The sequence below is a fragment of the Zonotrichia leucophrys genome, chromosome 1 (genome assembly GCF_028769735.1).
Source record: "Zonotrichia leucophrys gambelii isolate GWCS_2022_RI chromosome 1, RI_Zleu_2.0, whole genome shotgun sequence".
Classification (NCBI taxonomy): domain Eukaryota; kingdom Metazoa; phylum Chordata; class Aves; order Passeriformes; family Passerellidae; genus Zonotrichia; species Zonotrichia leucophrys.
Window position 1 is genome coordinate 95718742 of NC_088169.1, and position 14597 is coordinate 95733338.

A 14597-nucleotide genomic window follows, 5' to 3' on the forward strand; every position below is an offset into this window, starting at 1 on the left:
AGGCCAGCAGGTCATGGGGGTGACTCTGCCCCTGTACTTGGCTCGAGAGAGACTCCACATGGAGTTCTGTGTCCAGCTCTGGAGTCCAGCACAGGAAAAATATGTACCTGTTGCAACGAGTCCAGAGGAGGGCCACAAAAATGGTTAGAGGTCTGGAACACTTCTGCTATGAAGAAAATCTGAGGGACTTGTGGTGGTTCTGCCTGGAGGAGCGAAGACTGGAGAAATCTTACTGGGACCTTTCAATATATGAAAAGGGTTTATAAGAAAGATAGAAAGAGACATTTTTACCACGACCTTAAGTGTCAGGACAAGGGGCAGTGGTTTTACACAGACAGAGAATACATTTAGATGGGATATACAGAAGACATAAGATATCTTTTACAATGGAGGTGGTGAAGCATGGGATCATGTTGCCCAGAGAAGTTGTGGATGCCCCATCCCTGGAAGTGCTCAAGCCCATGTTGGACGAAGCTTTGAGCAACCTGTTCTAGTTGGAAGATGTCCCTGCCTATGGCAGAGGGTTGGAACTAGATGATCTTTAAACCTCACTTCCAACCCAAACCAAAGGGTAAAAATGTATCATAGAAGGAGGACAGAAAGTAAAAGGAAAGAACAGTAAAATTACACAAGCTCTTTTTTTCTGTGGGGAAGTCCCAGTTTCAGAGCTCTGTTTTGGCCAAGTCACTTTTTGAGTGCTGTGTGTAGGGAGAGCTCAGGATGAGCAGGGTTCAGCCCCAGGAGCTCCTCAGCTCAGCTGCTGGAGCCCAGGCTGCAGGCTCTCTGTCCAGGGCTGCTCTTCCCAGTGCCACTGGCCAGGCTGCAGGGACAGCCCATGCTGGGCTTGGCTGTGTGACCCAGGGACGGGCACCTGGGCACGGAAAGGACACGGCCACGGCCACGGCACCGGCTGGCACACACCAGGGGCTGCCCTCAGCCACCCACAGCTGACACCACCAGCACTCCCACAAAACAAGAAGAGACAGCCAAGGTCCTCATCTGAATGCAATGTAATTACAGCACTGCAGGGACATCAAGGACAGTGTACAGATATTCTGTAGTGGTGGCTGAGATACTTAGCAGTTCTATTGCCATCCTCAGTTTCGTTTTGAGTTTTACTGGGGAGAAAAAGCTGGTGTTTGGAGTTTTAAGTAAGATATTCTTTCAAAGCCATTCCTGGACTGAAGTGTATCTCACAAAACTTCAGCACAACAGAGGAGACTGTTACTAGGTAGAGATGTAAATGCTGGCTTAATGTTGTCAGTACATCAAACATCACAGACACAGTTGACTACAAGGAAGTAATTCTGGTTTTGTTTTATTATCTGAATTTTCAGACTTATGTTTTCTTCCTCAGTGTAGTGGAAAGTGCTTTTATCCCATTTATGTGCCTGGATGTCAGCACACTGTCGAGACTATTGACCTTCCACCACAACAGGGTTGTCAAAATGAATGTTTTACCACAATTTTTCTCCTCTAAAGAAGTACTGCAAGAGTCATGTAGCAGGCTTGGTCTGCTCCCATTTTTGACTAGAGCCTAATGTTGTGGGACAATGAAAAATCTCTATTACTAGTGACTTCACTCTTTTCAGGATGGCCTTATGACCTTTTTACTTTCCTGGCATGTGCAACTAATTGACAAGCAGAGCTATATTTTCCATCTTGCTCCACCTGCCATACAGGCATTTCCATTGCTCCACAGTCCTCAATTTTTGTGCACAAAGTGGATATTATTAAGTCTAATATGAATGCCTGGAAAGTAAAATCTGTAAGATGGTTGTTGTCTGGAAAAGCAACTGTTCTTCTGGGAATAGTCATAGAGCTTCCAAAATGAGATTTGTGGTTCTCCAAGCCGTAGTAATGATTTCAGAAAATATGGATATTTTTTTCTCTGTCTTGTGTAAAAGCTGAGTAAGACCTTAGTTTGGAGTATCTTGAAAAAAAGTTTAATTCTTAGACACAACAATATGCATTACTTAATTCCAATTAAGTTGTTCTTCTAATTTAGTGTCCAGTGGTAGTGTTGAGAAACACATGTCAAGATTCCTATCTCAGTAAGCTACTTTATGCAACATTAAAATTGTTCCAAATTTTGGGCAGCAAAAGGCTCCTCTTCTCGTCAATGTCTAGAATAAATAAAATCAGTTTTTAAGAACATGCAAGTATTGAAGAGTTTAATCTAATATTTCCAGCTGGCATTTAAAACATTGATGAATTTTCATATCTGCAGCCCATTTGAACTGTCTGCTTTGGTACTCTGAAGATGTAACCTCTGTGAAGTTACATCTAATAACCTCTGTGAAGCTACTCTTCCTTTATGCTGTGCTAAGAGGCTTTTTCCAACATTCTCTTGATGCACCGATCTTGTTTTTCCTCCTTCCAGTCCTGTTTCCCTTTGACACCCTACTTCCAGTCCCAAATACCAGGGGTTTATTACAGCTCCATTAAACCAACAGTAATGGTCAGTAGCTGTAAATCACATCTCACGGGATTCTGGTTGGAAATTCAAAAAAAATTTTCACCAACAGGCAGCCCAGCAGTGGAAATGACATGTAGAGGGGGGAAGGAGTCTCCAGCTTGGAGGCTCCCAGTAAGAAAAATCCATCATAATGGGATGCAGTGTTAGTGGTACTCTGGCTCTGAGCAGGACGTTGGGTTTTCCAGGCTGGTTTCTTATGTTTCTGTGACTCAGTGAATGCCTTTTGTAGCACTGGAGAATGTTAAGGAATCACATCCACTTGATGCAGTTCCATTACATTTCCCATTCATCAGCCCAAAAGAACTGCACAGTACTTAGCTTGGTTTGTTGCTCAGGCTGTCACAGGGTCTTCAGCCTGTGTTCCCTAATCAGAGAAAAATTAGGTTTTGCTAATAAAAGAAAGTTGCTAAAATGAATATGGAGGAAGCTCTCCTCAGTGTCTGAATATAAAGGAAAAGGCATAAATATGCAGATCAGCTAGCATGTGCTCTAACAAGCAGCTTATTTCAGAATAAAAGCCTTTGCACCAAATAGATCCATGAGACTGGAAATCAATAGGGGCATCAGAGGTATCAGGCTTTAGATCAGCCATCCAAGACCCAGATTTGTTGCACTGGTCAACCAACATGTAAATATGAGTGTGATCTCTTGATAACTCTAGGTGTGCCCACAGTTCCCCAGCCCAGGACAGGGTTCAGGACTCTGACAGCTGAAGGGCATTTGCCAGCAGTAAAATACAGGGTGCCACACAAGAATGGAATGGAATGGAATGGAATGGAATGGAATGGAATGGAATAGAATAGAATAGAATAGAATAGAATAGAATAGAATAGAATAGAATAGAATAGAATAGAATAGAATAGAATAGAATAGAATAGAACATCCTGAGTTGGAAGGGACCCCACAAAGATCAAGTGCAACTTCTGGGATTTCCAGACACCTCAGCCAAGTATGAGTCCTCTCTGCCACATCTTCACTGAGACTCACAGAAGTAGATAAGGGCCTAAGTTTTTTGTCCTTTGTGACCTACTGTCCTCCTCTTTCTCCAGTTCCTCCAAGCAGCTCATGATTCTGTTGTGCCATGTGATGTGTCCTTTCACATAAGGGCTGTAGTCACCCAAGAAGCACAATGAAAAAATTAAATATATGACATATCTGTGGACAGGGATCCTTGCAGGCTGATAAGTCTCTCCCCTATCTCTAGCAGTTCCTCATGCAGAAAAGCTGTTTAAAGTTTTTCTCTCTTGCATTCACTTGTCTTGAAACTATTTCCTATAAATCTGTGTTCCTGGACATCTGGACTAGTAACATTTTACTGCATCTCATCCTGTATTCTGCAGTGGTGATGCAATGCTGGGCTTTGTACCAAGAGTAGTTTGCTGAATTCTCACTGAGTTGTTTCAGCGTTTGCTTTTATGTTATGTAAGAATTTAGAGATGTTGTGAACACAAGAAAAAAATAATAGAAGTAGATAATATGTACATCATTGTGTGAGACAATAAGTGGAAATGACGCTAAAGAATGCTGAAGGCAAAAGCTGGATGGCTCTCTGACTGAGCACCTGCTCCCCTGCCATCCAGTCCAGCAAGCCGCTGTATACATGTTTTCTGAAACATAGATTCTTTCCACAGTTAGGGACAGATTGCTCTTTTCTTTCACCTCCACTGACTCTCTTGAAACACAGCTTGGAACAAACTTGAGAGTTCAGTGCTAGAATGGATCCTACATCCCATCTGCAGTCTCTAACCACACATATTGACTGTATAGCACGGTTCTTCTGTCTAAACAAGCTCCAGTTCACCTGGAGTTTGTATATCAGTCTGGGATGCTGGTTTCCAGAGTTTATTTTCTGAAATAAGCTTCTTCAGAAAAGCATGTTGGCCTAATAGTTATTTACCTCACTACTCTGAAAATGAGCTTTGGGTTTCTAAGTGACACAGATGAAAAATGTTTTTCTAGATGACCAAACATGTGATGGGAGGAGGAGGATGAAATGAGTAGTAGATGAGTACACTGGGGATGAAGTGTGTGCAGCATGAGCTTGGGATGGTGTCTCCTGTGGAGAACTTCATAAGACAATGAGTTTTGCTGGCTTTTCTCCCAATGATTGTAGGTGCATCAGAACAAATTAAGCAAAACCAAATTATGTCCCCAGGTGGAGTGTCTCAGTCACTGCCACCCCAAGGAAGAGCTCAGGTGAGACAATGCCTCATTTATCACTGCACAGGGAACAATAAATACATGGTTTTTGGAAGACAACACCAGTGATTCTCAGCAAGGCCCCAGAGTGCTATCATCCCTGCCCCAAGAAGGGCTGAACACTGCTGATCTCCTTCAGAGACCATGGGAGATGCAGCTACTTTGTTTCTTTCCAGATGAGCCCTTCAGGCTGAAGGTAGTTAAATCCCAAACTTTTAATTGGATCCACAGAGACATCCACAAAGTTGTCCAAATGAATCTGAAAATAACTTCAGATACAAGAAGAAAACTTAGACCTGTCTTCAGAATATCAATCTTTCCTATAACCCTCACCTTCCTTCTTGTCTTAACTACTGGAGTTCTAGTTAATATTTTCCAGGGCCTGTAGCCCTCATTTTGAGTCTGTCTTTTTCATTTTCACTTGCTGTTCTCAGGTAGAATATTTTCATCCTTTTATTCATGAATTCCTATTTTAGATTTGTCCTTTCCCTCTCTAGTTCTAAATGAGCTTTCTTCTAGTAACTCCATTTTATTCCAAATGAGAAAAGCTTGCATGTTTATGATACTATTAACTGATCCGTACAAACTTTTTTTTATTTAGCAGAGACACAGGACAATGCCTTTGGCTGGGTTAGACTATGAGTAAGTACAACCAGGTGAAAGAAATGCCCCACCCTTAACAAATCATGAGGAGTAGTTAGCTGCCAGATTGCCTGCCCTTTTTTTGCAAAACTGTTTTGGTTGGTTTATGGTTCAGCATCTTTCCCAGACTGAGTTCCCAGGCACGGTTTATCAAGCCAAACAACAGAAACTCGAGGAGGGCAGCGTGATGATTTTCTCACCAAGGCAAACTGATGCCAGCCATGCTGCTGTTACCACCCCAGCCAGTTTCAGTTCCCGGTTTCCAGAAAGCTCTGAACATTTTGGGAATAAGGATACACTGCTCCTCCTAAAGGCTATGCCCAATTGTTTCAATGTCTTGCCTCTGTGGGAGACAACATTTCTTGACTCCTGTTTACTACAGAATAGGGATCCCATACCTGTTAGAAAGTCTCTGTCAAGATGCTGTAATTTGCAGCCCTTGGCCCTGCTATGTTATCATCACAATCAGTCATACTGGATCCAAAAATGCACTTTCTCAAAAGATATTGGCATTTATTTTTACATTGCTACTCTTAACATTTTCATTTGAGAAAATCTTATATTTCATCAACCACCAAAACCAATTGAACCACCTTAAAACTGCCTTAAGTTCTCAATCAGATAAGTCACCATGACGTTTCTGAATAACACAGTAGCTTCTGCTACTGAACATTCCTGCAGCAGAACATCAGTTGTGAAAAATCAGTGCAGCTATGACAGCCAAAATCTTTGCTTTCTACAGTGCTAAGATACCCCTAGAGGATCAGTATCAGTGTGCTTTTGCATGCAAAGATCTGCAATCTTTCTTATCCTCTTTATTCTCTTTTACCACTGGCTAGGTAGTTCGTGATGTTTGCAGCCTGCTGCAGAGCACCATTTCCCTGGCCAGTGCTGGGACTGGCTGTCCTTCTCCTCCAGGTTTCCTGGTACCTCTCTCAGTTGTTTCCATTTTGCCCAGATTGCTCCACATTACACTGAGCTTCCCAGTTTCTCTTGCTTTCTTTGGAGAAGGCCAGCAATTCAGGGGTGTGGAGAGGCAAGCCCAGTACTGGCCCTTTTTCTGAAGACCAAGGGGAATATCCTCTGAAGTATGTTGCAATTGCTGATAGAAGCTGATACCATGTGATTCACTAACCGTAGCTGGATTCCAAGAAACCCTTTATACAAATTCGGGCTAAGGCAGGCCAGTCCCAAAGCCTTGCAGGCACGTACTGAAAAAAAATCACACAGTCAAGAGTGCGGGGGAGGAGAGCAGGGCTGAACTCTGCAGCAAGGCAGAAAGTACAGCTCTGTAACATGCTGCAGACTCGAGACATGCAAACACTAATGCCAACGTGCAGCTTTTAATAATCTGTTATGAATTTGGCTGTAAGCTGATGCAATGGAAGTGCTGGGAACCTGAAAGGTGTGGACTAGAGGAGGAAGTACAGAGTCGCTTTGACATGCATATTCTCATCCTCTGCTGCTTGTTGTTTGTCTGGTTGCTGTGTGTTCTGGCACTGGGCTGCACTGCTCACTCCAGCTAGCACTCCCCTCTTGGGGAGCCGTGTTTTGGAGGTAAGGTGTGGGAGTGTGTCGAAACGTTGCGGGGAGGTGTAAGTTGCATGTTAATAAATGACGGCTTATCTGCACACACACAGACTGAAACAGTAATTTGCCTGATTTATTTCACTGTAAGGCTGGGCACTATGGTAAAAAAAAATTAGTGCATATAACTGCTGACTGTGTGGTATTGGTTACTGGGTACGTGCTGACTCACCTCAGTTCACCTCCAGTCCAGCAGGAGGAAAGGGCCATCTGAAGATGAGAAAGCTGGAATAGACTTGTCAACATAGTTCCTGATAGTTATTTTTGCATTGCTACTGAGGCAGCAGACTTTCTCCCGCAGTTTGGGTCAGAGAAGAGGACAAAGTAAGAAATAGCACCAGATCCCCTGAATTTTATTTTGTAACACAAAGATAAACTCTACATGAGTTAATCAGCTGGTCCTGAAATTCTGACAGAGTTTACTAGAGGGAGCAGTCTTACTCTGCAAAGCATTTGACTAAAATAGACTTCACTGTAAAGATTTGCTTCCATTTAAAATCCACCCAACTTGCTAGGTGTAATTAGAAAATAACCAGCACCTCGATTTTGCTCCTGTTACAGCTGCACAGACAATGTGTCACTGAGAGAGGCTTCAGGGTGGCTGTTTTGTTCAGTATTGTACAACAGTACCTATAATTCAAGACAGATTCAGAATTCAGTTTTGTAAATGCTTTAGAAACATTCTGTGCCCTGAATTATTTGCAGAACCTTAAATAATAAGAAGGGTAAGGAAAAGAGTTGAAATGAAAAAAAAATAATTTGAAAGTTAAGGAAGTGACTCGAGAAACTAAAGACTTCACTCTCATAGCTGTAATTCCAATAAGTTAAATGACAGGTTTAAAATAGAGAAAAAATACTTAAGTACAATTTTGCCAGTTCCAGATGTGGCTACATGTGTGACAGATAAAGAGGCATAATCACTTTCCTTTACCAGTTGGACACAATCTTACTATTGCAGCCAGATAAGTGGTTGGTCTTTGTTGCCTTTTCCTGGCTCCTGTTTCTTGCTGTCCACTGGAAGCCCAGGTTTTTTCCCAGCACAATTACTCCCAGGTTCTTTTCCCAGCACAATTACTCCCAGACTCAATCGATGCATGAGGCAGTTTTGTTCCAAACTGACTATGCCACATAGATAAAATATGAGACAAGAACATTTTGAAAGGATTCCTTCTAAACCAAGTCCTGTGAAAAATCTTGAGGTAGCATATTTACATGTTTCTACCAAGCAGATCCATTTTAGCAGTCAAAAATCTTGACTTTTCTTCTCTTTTCTACTCACATAAGGCTACAGATCTCTTTCATTATCTCAGTGTAAGTGGCCAGGAATGAATGTAACCATGGCAATTAAAATAAATTGGGCTCAAATAGTCTCAGTCCTACCAACTGCTGAATGATGATTTCATCTGAGCCAGTAAGAAATAGTGGGTCACCTGAACTGGTGAAAACTCCACATACAAATGTGTTTAAAGTCTTTATATCTGTTTTGCTTTGCCTCTAAGTGTTAGTTTGGTTTAAACTTACTTAAAGACCCATAGCTTTATCTTTATTTAAGAAGCGCAGCAATGCATTTTGTTACTTAAATGTTGCCATGCCACGTACAAAACAGCCCCATCAATAATCAGCTACTTTCAATTGCTTCAGAGAACAAGAGGGGAGGGTGCTGCAGCTCTGCCATCCTCTGAAGGTGTAATTGCATCCTACTGCTCATTTACAGAAACACTGAAACCCCCCTTTCTTGGGAGGAATGGAACTGCCTGCCCTTGGTGCAGGGAGGAGGCAGCAGGAACAGGACAGAATTCTGTGCCATATGGCAATATAAGGAGCTGGGTCCTGCAGGGAAAAGAGGATGGCCATGAGATGCTGAAAGGAAACGTTGGCTCTAGGGGCACCCACAGCCAGAGGGAGCCCAGACTGAAAAAAAAAATGAACCTCAGCCCAGACTGAACAGCACACATCATCAAGAGGAAGAAGTCTCTATTTTCTTACCTTTTAACCCAGAGAAGGTATGTTGCCACTGAAGCAAACAGCTCCAAACTAAAGGAAGGGAATCTCCTGTTTCTTCCCCACTTCTTAGCCCTGTTGTGCTTAGTAGAATCCTCTTAAAGTCTCAGCACTTGGAGTGAGGGGAGCCTCAGCTGGTCCTCAGTGACTCAGTCCACAGCCATGTACCAACCCACTAGTCCTGTTTTCAGTGAATACCTTCTACTTGCATAGAGTGTGAAAGATTTACAGCCAGACTGCTTAGAACTGCTTTTGGAGAGGTCTTGCAGCAGCAAAACGTAGATGTAGGAGATAACTATGGGTTTATAACTGCTGGAAACTGTGTCCAGCAGGAGTATATTTACTTGCTTTTGCAGGATTGCTACTCTCTCTGTGTTCTCTAAAGAGCTCCTTGGTCTTCACTGACTATCCACTAATTTTTGGTCTTGGAGTTTATGGTGGTTTCTTCCTAGCTTGTTAATTTTGCTGACTTGTGCTCTGAGGCAGACTGATTAAATTCCTGGTTTTGCACCTGAGGTAATATAATTGTTGGTATTTTGTGGGTATGTTTACCTGAGTCCCCAGATGTCTTGAATGCTGCTGAGATACTGAATCACAAGGAAACCTTGGGGCAAAAAAAAAAAAAAAAGGCAAAGGCCTGTAGGCTTTAAGCAGATTCACCTCCTCAATTGTACTGATTTTTTTTTCTGGAGTTTTTTGAAACATCTATTTCTAGGAAAATCTCATCCCCACTAATAGTTTTTCCACCAATTTCACATTCCTTCTATTAGTCTTTGATGATATTTCATGTAGTTTTCCAGTTTGTTTTACACTTAAATATTGCTGGGATTTTTATATGAGCAGAAGTCTTCAAGGAATCTCCGATTTTATTTCTGTTTTATGGCAAAGTGTAGAAAGTGTAGAAATTATTTCTTGTAGTTAATACTGTGTTGATGAACATATGAGCAATGAACTCTGTTCAACCATGACCAGTATATATAATTTGTTTTTGTTTGTCTCTCTACCTTCTTATCTTTCCTAAATTTTCCAGCTTTAATAGCTTTGTATCACTCCACTTTCCTAGGAAATTTCTGTTCTTCCTGTGAAAAGCAAGATCTCAGTCTCCAAGTCCAGGATATTAGCATTGTGTTTTCCTTAAAAAACTGTTATAGAGTATGTACGTTGCCATGGACATCTTTGGTTTGGAGAGTGGAAATTTGTTTACTTTAACTCTGATGCCACAGGGCTGAGCCAGACATAAAGATGTGAGCAGCCAAAATGTCAGCCCTAACTTTGGAATCCTCATGTCTAATCATGAAACCCTCCTTCTGTATGAACCTTATGGCAGACCCACTGCGGAGAAGGGAAAAGCCAGTCAGAGAACACCTCAAATTCCCTCTAATGGGAGTCAGGCTGTAGCACAGAAGATCCAGCTCACTGTCTGGTTGTCCTTGCACATCTCTGACACAGATGTAGGGGACTGCAGAAGTGCTGTGAATAGAGAATTAACAGGTCTGCCTAGGAGTAGAAGCACAAGGAACAGCAGCAGCTTCTGTGAGACCTAGGAGCTGATGGTTGTTAAGACCCAAACACCTCTTTCTGCAGCTTCTTAGGACACTCAAATCAGGAGGGAGAGTCCAATGAAGACTCTCAAAAGCAGGACAGCTCAGTCAGACTAATCAGTGCCAACTTCTAAAGGATACCTAATGCATGTTCAAAACCTGCACTTGGTCACAAATCTCAGAATAATTCAGAAGAAGTGATGAAGACCCAACAGTCTTTGTCACCAATGTCATGACAAAGAATCCTAGACTGATTGTTTGGGCACAAGAACCTTGGTAGTTGTGAGAATATGGGTCTGAGCTTGTGCCGAATGTGGCTGAGTGAAATCAGTTTTGAAGTTTGGGTTTTTGTTTTTAAATGAAATTGCCTTCCCCCTACCCAATAAGCTTTACTACTGTGAAAAACGCCAATCACTTGTTTTTAAAATTTTAAAAGTTTAATAGTAATAAAATTGTTATAAAAATAGTAATACAATTAGAGTAATAATAATTTGGACAATTTAAATTAGGATAATATGAGACAACAGAGACAAAGAGTTATGGGCTCGAGAAAGGACACTCGTTAACAGAGGATTAACCCTTAAAAACAATAGCCTGTTGCACAGTCATACATCTCATACATGATGCAGAAATTCCATTCAAACACAGGATTCTGTCTGGTCATCCTCAACTTCTTCCTGATAATCCTAATGGCACTTTCATGCCTGAGCAAGGTGGGAAGAAGTTCATTTCTTCTGACAAGATAGCAATAAATTCTTTTTCTCTGAAAGATTTAGGTGTCCTGGGGCTGCTATCTTGCTGTGAGTCCTTTCTTTAAAAAAGTATCTTACATTGCATAGTTTCTATTTTAACATTTTGTTATAAACTAAAACTATATTTAGCACACTACTTAGGAGAATTAATACAGCATAACTTTCTAACACAACACATTTTAATTTTTGCGAAAAGCCAATCATAAAGTACACATTTTTCACACTACGCTGGTTCTACAGTAATGCAGCATTATTTCCTATCTGGAATTGATTGCCAGGCATCGAATTCAGCTGTTTCCCTTCTGTTTCCCTCCTGCAGATGCCATGCGAAGGCTGTATGGAGAGGGACAATGTGAGCAGTGGCGCAACCATGGAGTTCATCCTGCTCGGCTTCTCTGAGCTGCTCCATCTGCGGGTCCTGCTCTTCTTTACCTTCCTCATTGTTCATTTGGTCACACTGGCAGGGAATATGATGGTCTTCATAGCGGTGGTGAGGGAGCCCTCACGTCCCCCCATGCTTTTCTTCCTCGGGCAACTCTCTGCTGTGGAGTTGTGCTACACTTTAGTCCTAGTGCCCAAGGCGCTGCTCAGCCTAGCAGTGGGTGGCAGCCCCATCTCCATGCCAGGCTGTGCCGCACAGATGCACTTCTTCGTGGCCCTTGGCGGCACCGAGTGCTTCCTGCTGGCAGCCATGGCCTACGACCGCTACGTGGCCGTCTGCCAGCCCCTGCGCTACGCGGCCCTCATGGGCGAGGGGCTGTGCCTGCGCCTGGCTCTGGCCTGCGCCCTGGGAGCCTTCGCTGTGGCCCTGGGCCTGACGGTGGCCGTGTTCCGCCTGCCCTTCTGTCAGCCCCGCCGCATCGACCACTTCTTCTGCGATGTGCCCGCCGTGCTGCGCCTGGCCTGCGCGCAGGGCTACGCCGCAGAGCTGGCCCTGCTGGCGGCCTGCGTGCTCCTCCTGCTGCTCCCCTTCCTGCTGATCCTGGCCTCGTACCTCTGCATTGCTGTGGCTCTGTTAGGTGTCACCTCCCCAGTGGGAAGGGGCAAGGCCTTTTCCACCTGCATTTCGCACCTGGCCATCACCTTACTGCACTATGGCTGTGCCACCTTCATCTATATTCGGCCCAAGTCCAGTTACTCACCTGCTCGGGACAAGGTGGTGTCTCTGGTCTACACCAACGTTACTCCTTTAATGTATCCCCTCATTTATAGCCTGAGGAACAAGGAAATCAGAGGGATCCTCAGGAAAATGCTGAGGAGGAAGAAAATAGGTGGACTGGGATACTATCAGAGTTGTGATGTGTGTGTGTGTGGTAAATTTTAGTAGAGCAAACACATTCTTGTTGGGAAAAAGCCCCATAACCAGATCATCATTGACTTCACTAAGGCAAATATCCAGGCAGAATTCTACATGCATCACTACATTTATGAGAAAATGATATCTCTGCTCAAAAAAAAAAAAAAAAATCCCCAGCATAACGCTTGATCTAAAGGAAAATGCTTTAGTGAGTTGTGAGGATGAAGAGCTTTGATCAGTCACTGGTCTCGCTTCTCTGATCACATACATATTCAGTCTTACATTCATAGTCATGCCAGCACAATTAGAAGATCAACACAAAAGTTTTGAAAGCTAATAAACCAATATTAAAGTATTGGTTTTGTTATTTTTCTATCAAGATGACAGCAGAAATTGGGTAGTCAGTACAAATTTTAGCCTGGTAAGTTTACCAGCACAATAAATCTGTAGGGCTTAAAGGAAGGTTAGAAGAAGAAAGACCATGGCTAGAAAAAAGGGTAAAATAGCTGTGGTTTTCTCCAAATTTAGTAGAAGGCTGCACTCTGGCATCCCATGACAAATGGAAAGATTGTTAGTGTAAACTCATCTAACCTTGAATTATTCTACATATTGAAAGTTAAAATGCCAACAGTCTAACAAGAGTATGACTTTGCTATGCCAGTTTTGTAGGAAGCAAAACATATTTCCTTGTATTGGGAGATGCTTTAGGTTTGGATTGTTCCTATGGCAACGCAAAGGCTAAGATACTTGTTTTATCATGTGACTTTCACCACCAAAGACTGCATCATATAAATATGAATGCCTGGGAAGTGTTGAGATCTGTAATTGTAAAAGCAATAATACTGCTGCCACAGTTACTGCAATTTCTTCAGCAAAACCAGTGAGAGTTACAGGCTGGATACTGCAGCAGACATAAGAATCTGAAAGTTGCAAAGCAGTGCTATTTTATGAGTTTCCTATGTGTAGGAGGAACAGGATGATTCAGACAAATTAGAGAAGATCAATTTTGGCCAGGAGAGGGGGGGAAAGAACCAACTTAATTATTTTATTTAATACTTCCCTCCCCCATGTCTCTTTAAAGGCCGTAGAGACACCATGATTCAGAACCCACCTCTTACACAGAAAATAGTTGAGAAAAAAATTATAATGTTTGCTTCTGTTCCTCTGTCTCATTCAAAGGAATCTCAGCACCCCAGCTGCCCTCAACTCTCTCGCTGGGCAGATTGAGAAAGCAGAGTGGTATTTGCTTTCTCTGGGCTACAATCATTAAAAATTATGGTAAGTGGATTTGACAAATGTAAGAAATTGGCACTGTAACTAAGGAAGTTAACTTGGAGCCTTCTGACAAAAGAGAAATGTGGAATTTAAAACTGACATTAAAAGCTGTCTTCAAGATCAGAGTCTAGCCTGCCTAAAACATTAACACAGAATATTGGCTCTCAAGTCAATGAATACCTAATTACTCTGTGGGCAAACACTTAGCTGCATTATTTAAAATTATCAAAGTTGCAGTGAACATTTTAATCACCTGCCAGCTCTTCCAAAAAGTGAGAAGGAGAGGGTCTCAATGAGAGAACACTATGTACTAATAGAGAAGTACTTCAGAATTACATTAGAGAAGTACTTTGAATCAAATACTATTAAGTAACTGTAATGAGCACAAGCAGAATAGGAAGCATCAATTCTAAATCCTGTTAAGTCAAATCAAGCTTTGAAGTCAATCCTGCTGCAAGCAGTTGGCTGGACTTGAGGCGGCCAGAGGTCCTTCCTGAGATTAGCATGACTTTGCATCAGAGGTTTCTAACCTGCCTTCTGTCCAAATGCCTGGCAATAAAACTGAAGGACAGACAGACACTGAGGTTTATGACACTGTTCAAAGCCTTGGTAGAGGCCCTCACATATTTCTGGCAGCTGTGGGTGTGGGATAGCAGAGAGATAACTGTGACCTGCTGTGGGAAGATAGCAGGGCTGTCCCCTGAAGCAGGATGCTCCTCACCAACCACTGCAGAACAGAGGTACCTGGACAGATCTCTCCTCACTCCAAGGATACAGATGATGCCTTTGGAAGGGATGAAATGACCTAAACAGCAGTCAGTCTA

At 42.5% G+C, this 14597-nt stretch overlaps 1 protein-coding gene across 1 annotated transcript; it reads left to right on the forward strand.

Annotated features, from left to right (window-relative positions):
- Window positions 1-8750: 8750 nt before the first annotated feature.
- On the forward strand, window positions 8751-13093 carry LOC135442756 (olfactory receptor 10AC1-like). The gene is made up of 2 exons (XM_064702921.1): window positions 8751-8910; window positions 11521-13093. Exon 2 carries the CDS (start codon window positions 11521-11523, stop codon window positions 12523-12525), a length of 1005 nt encoding a protein of 334 aa, XP_064558991.1. The 5' UTR covers window positions 8751-8910; the 3' UTR covers window positions 12526-13093.
- The last annotated feature ends 1504 nt before the right edge of the window (window positions 13094-14597 follow it).

Excerpts from the sequence above, each read along its gene's own strand:
- LOC135442756 (XM_064702921.1), top strand. The coding sequence starts at position 11,521 with ATGCCATGCGAAGGCTGTATGGAGAGGGACAATGTGAGCAGTGGCGCA.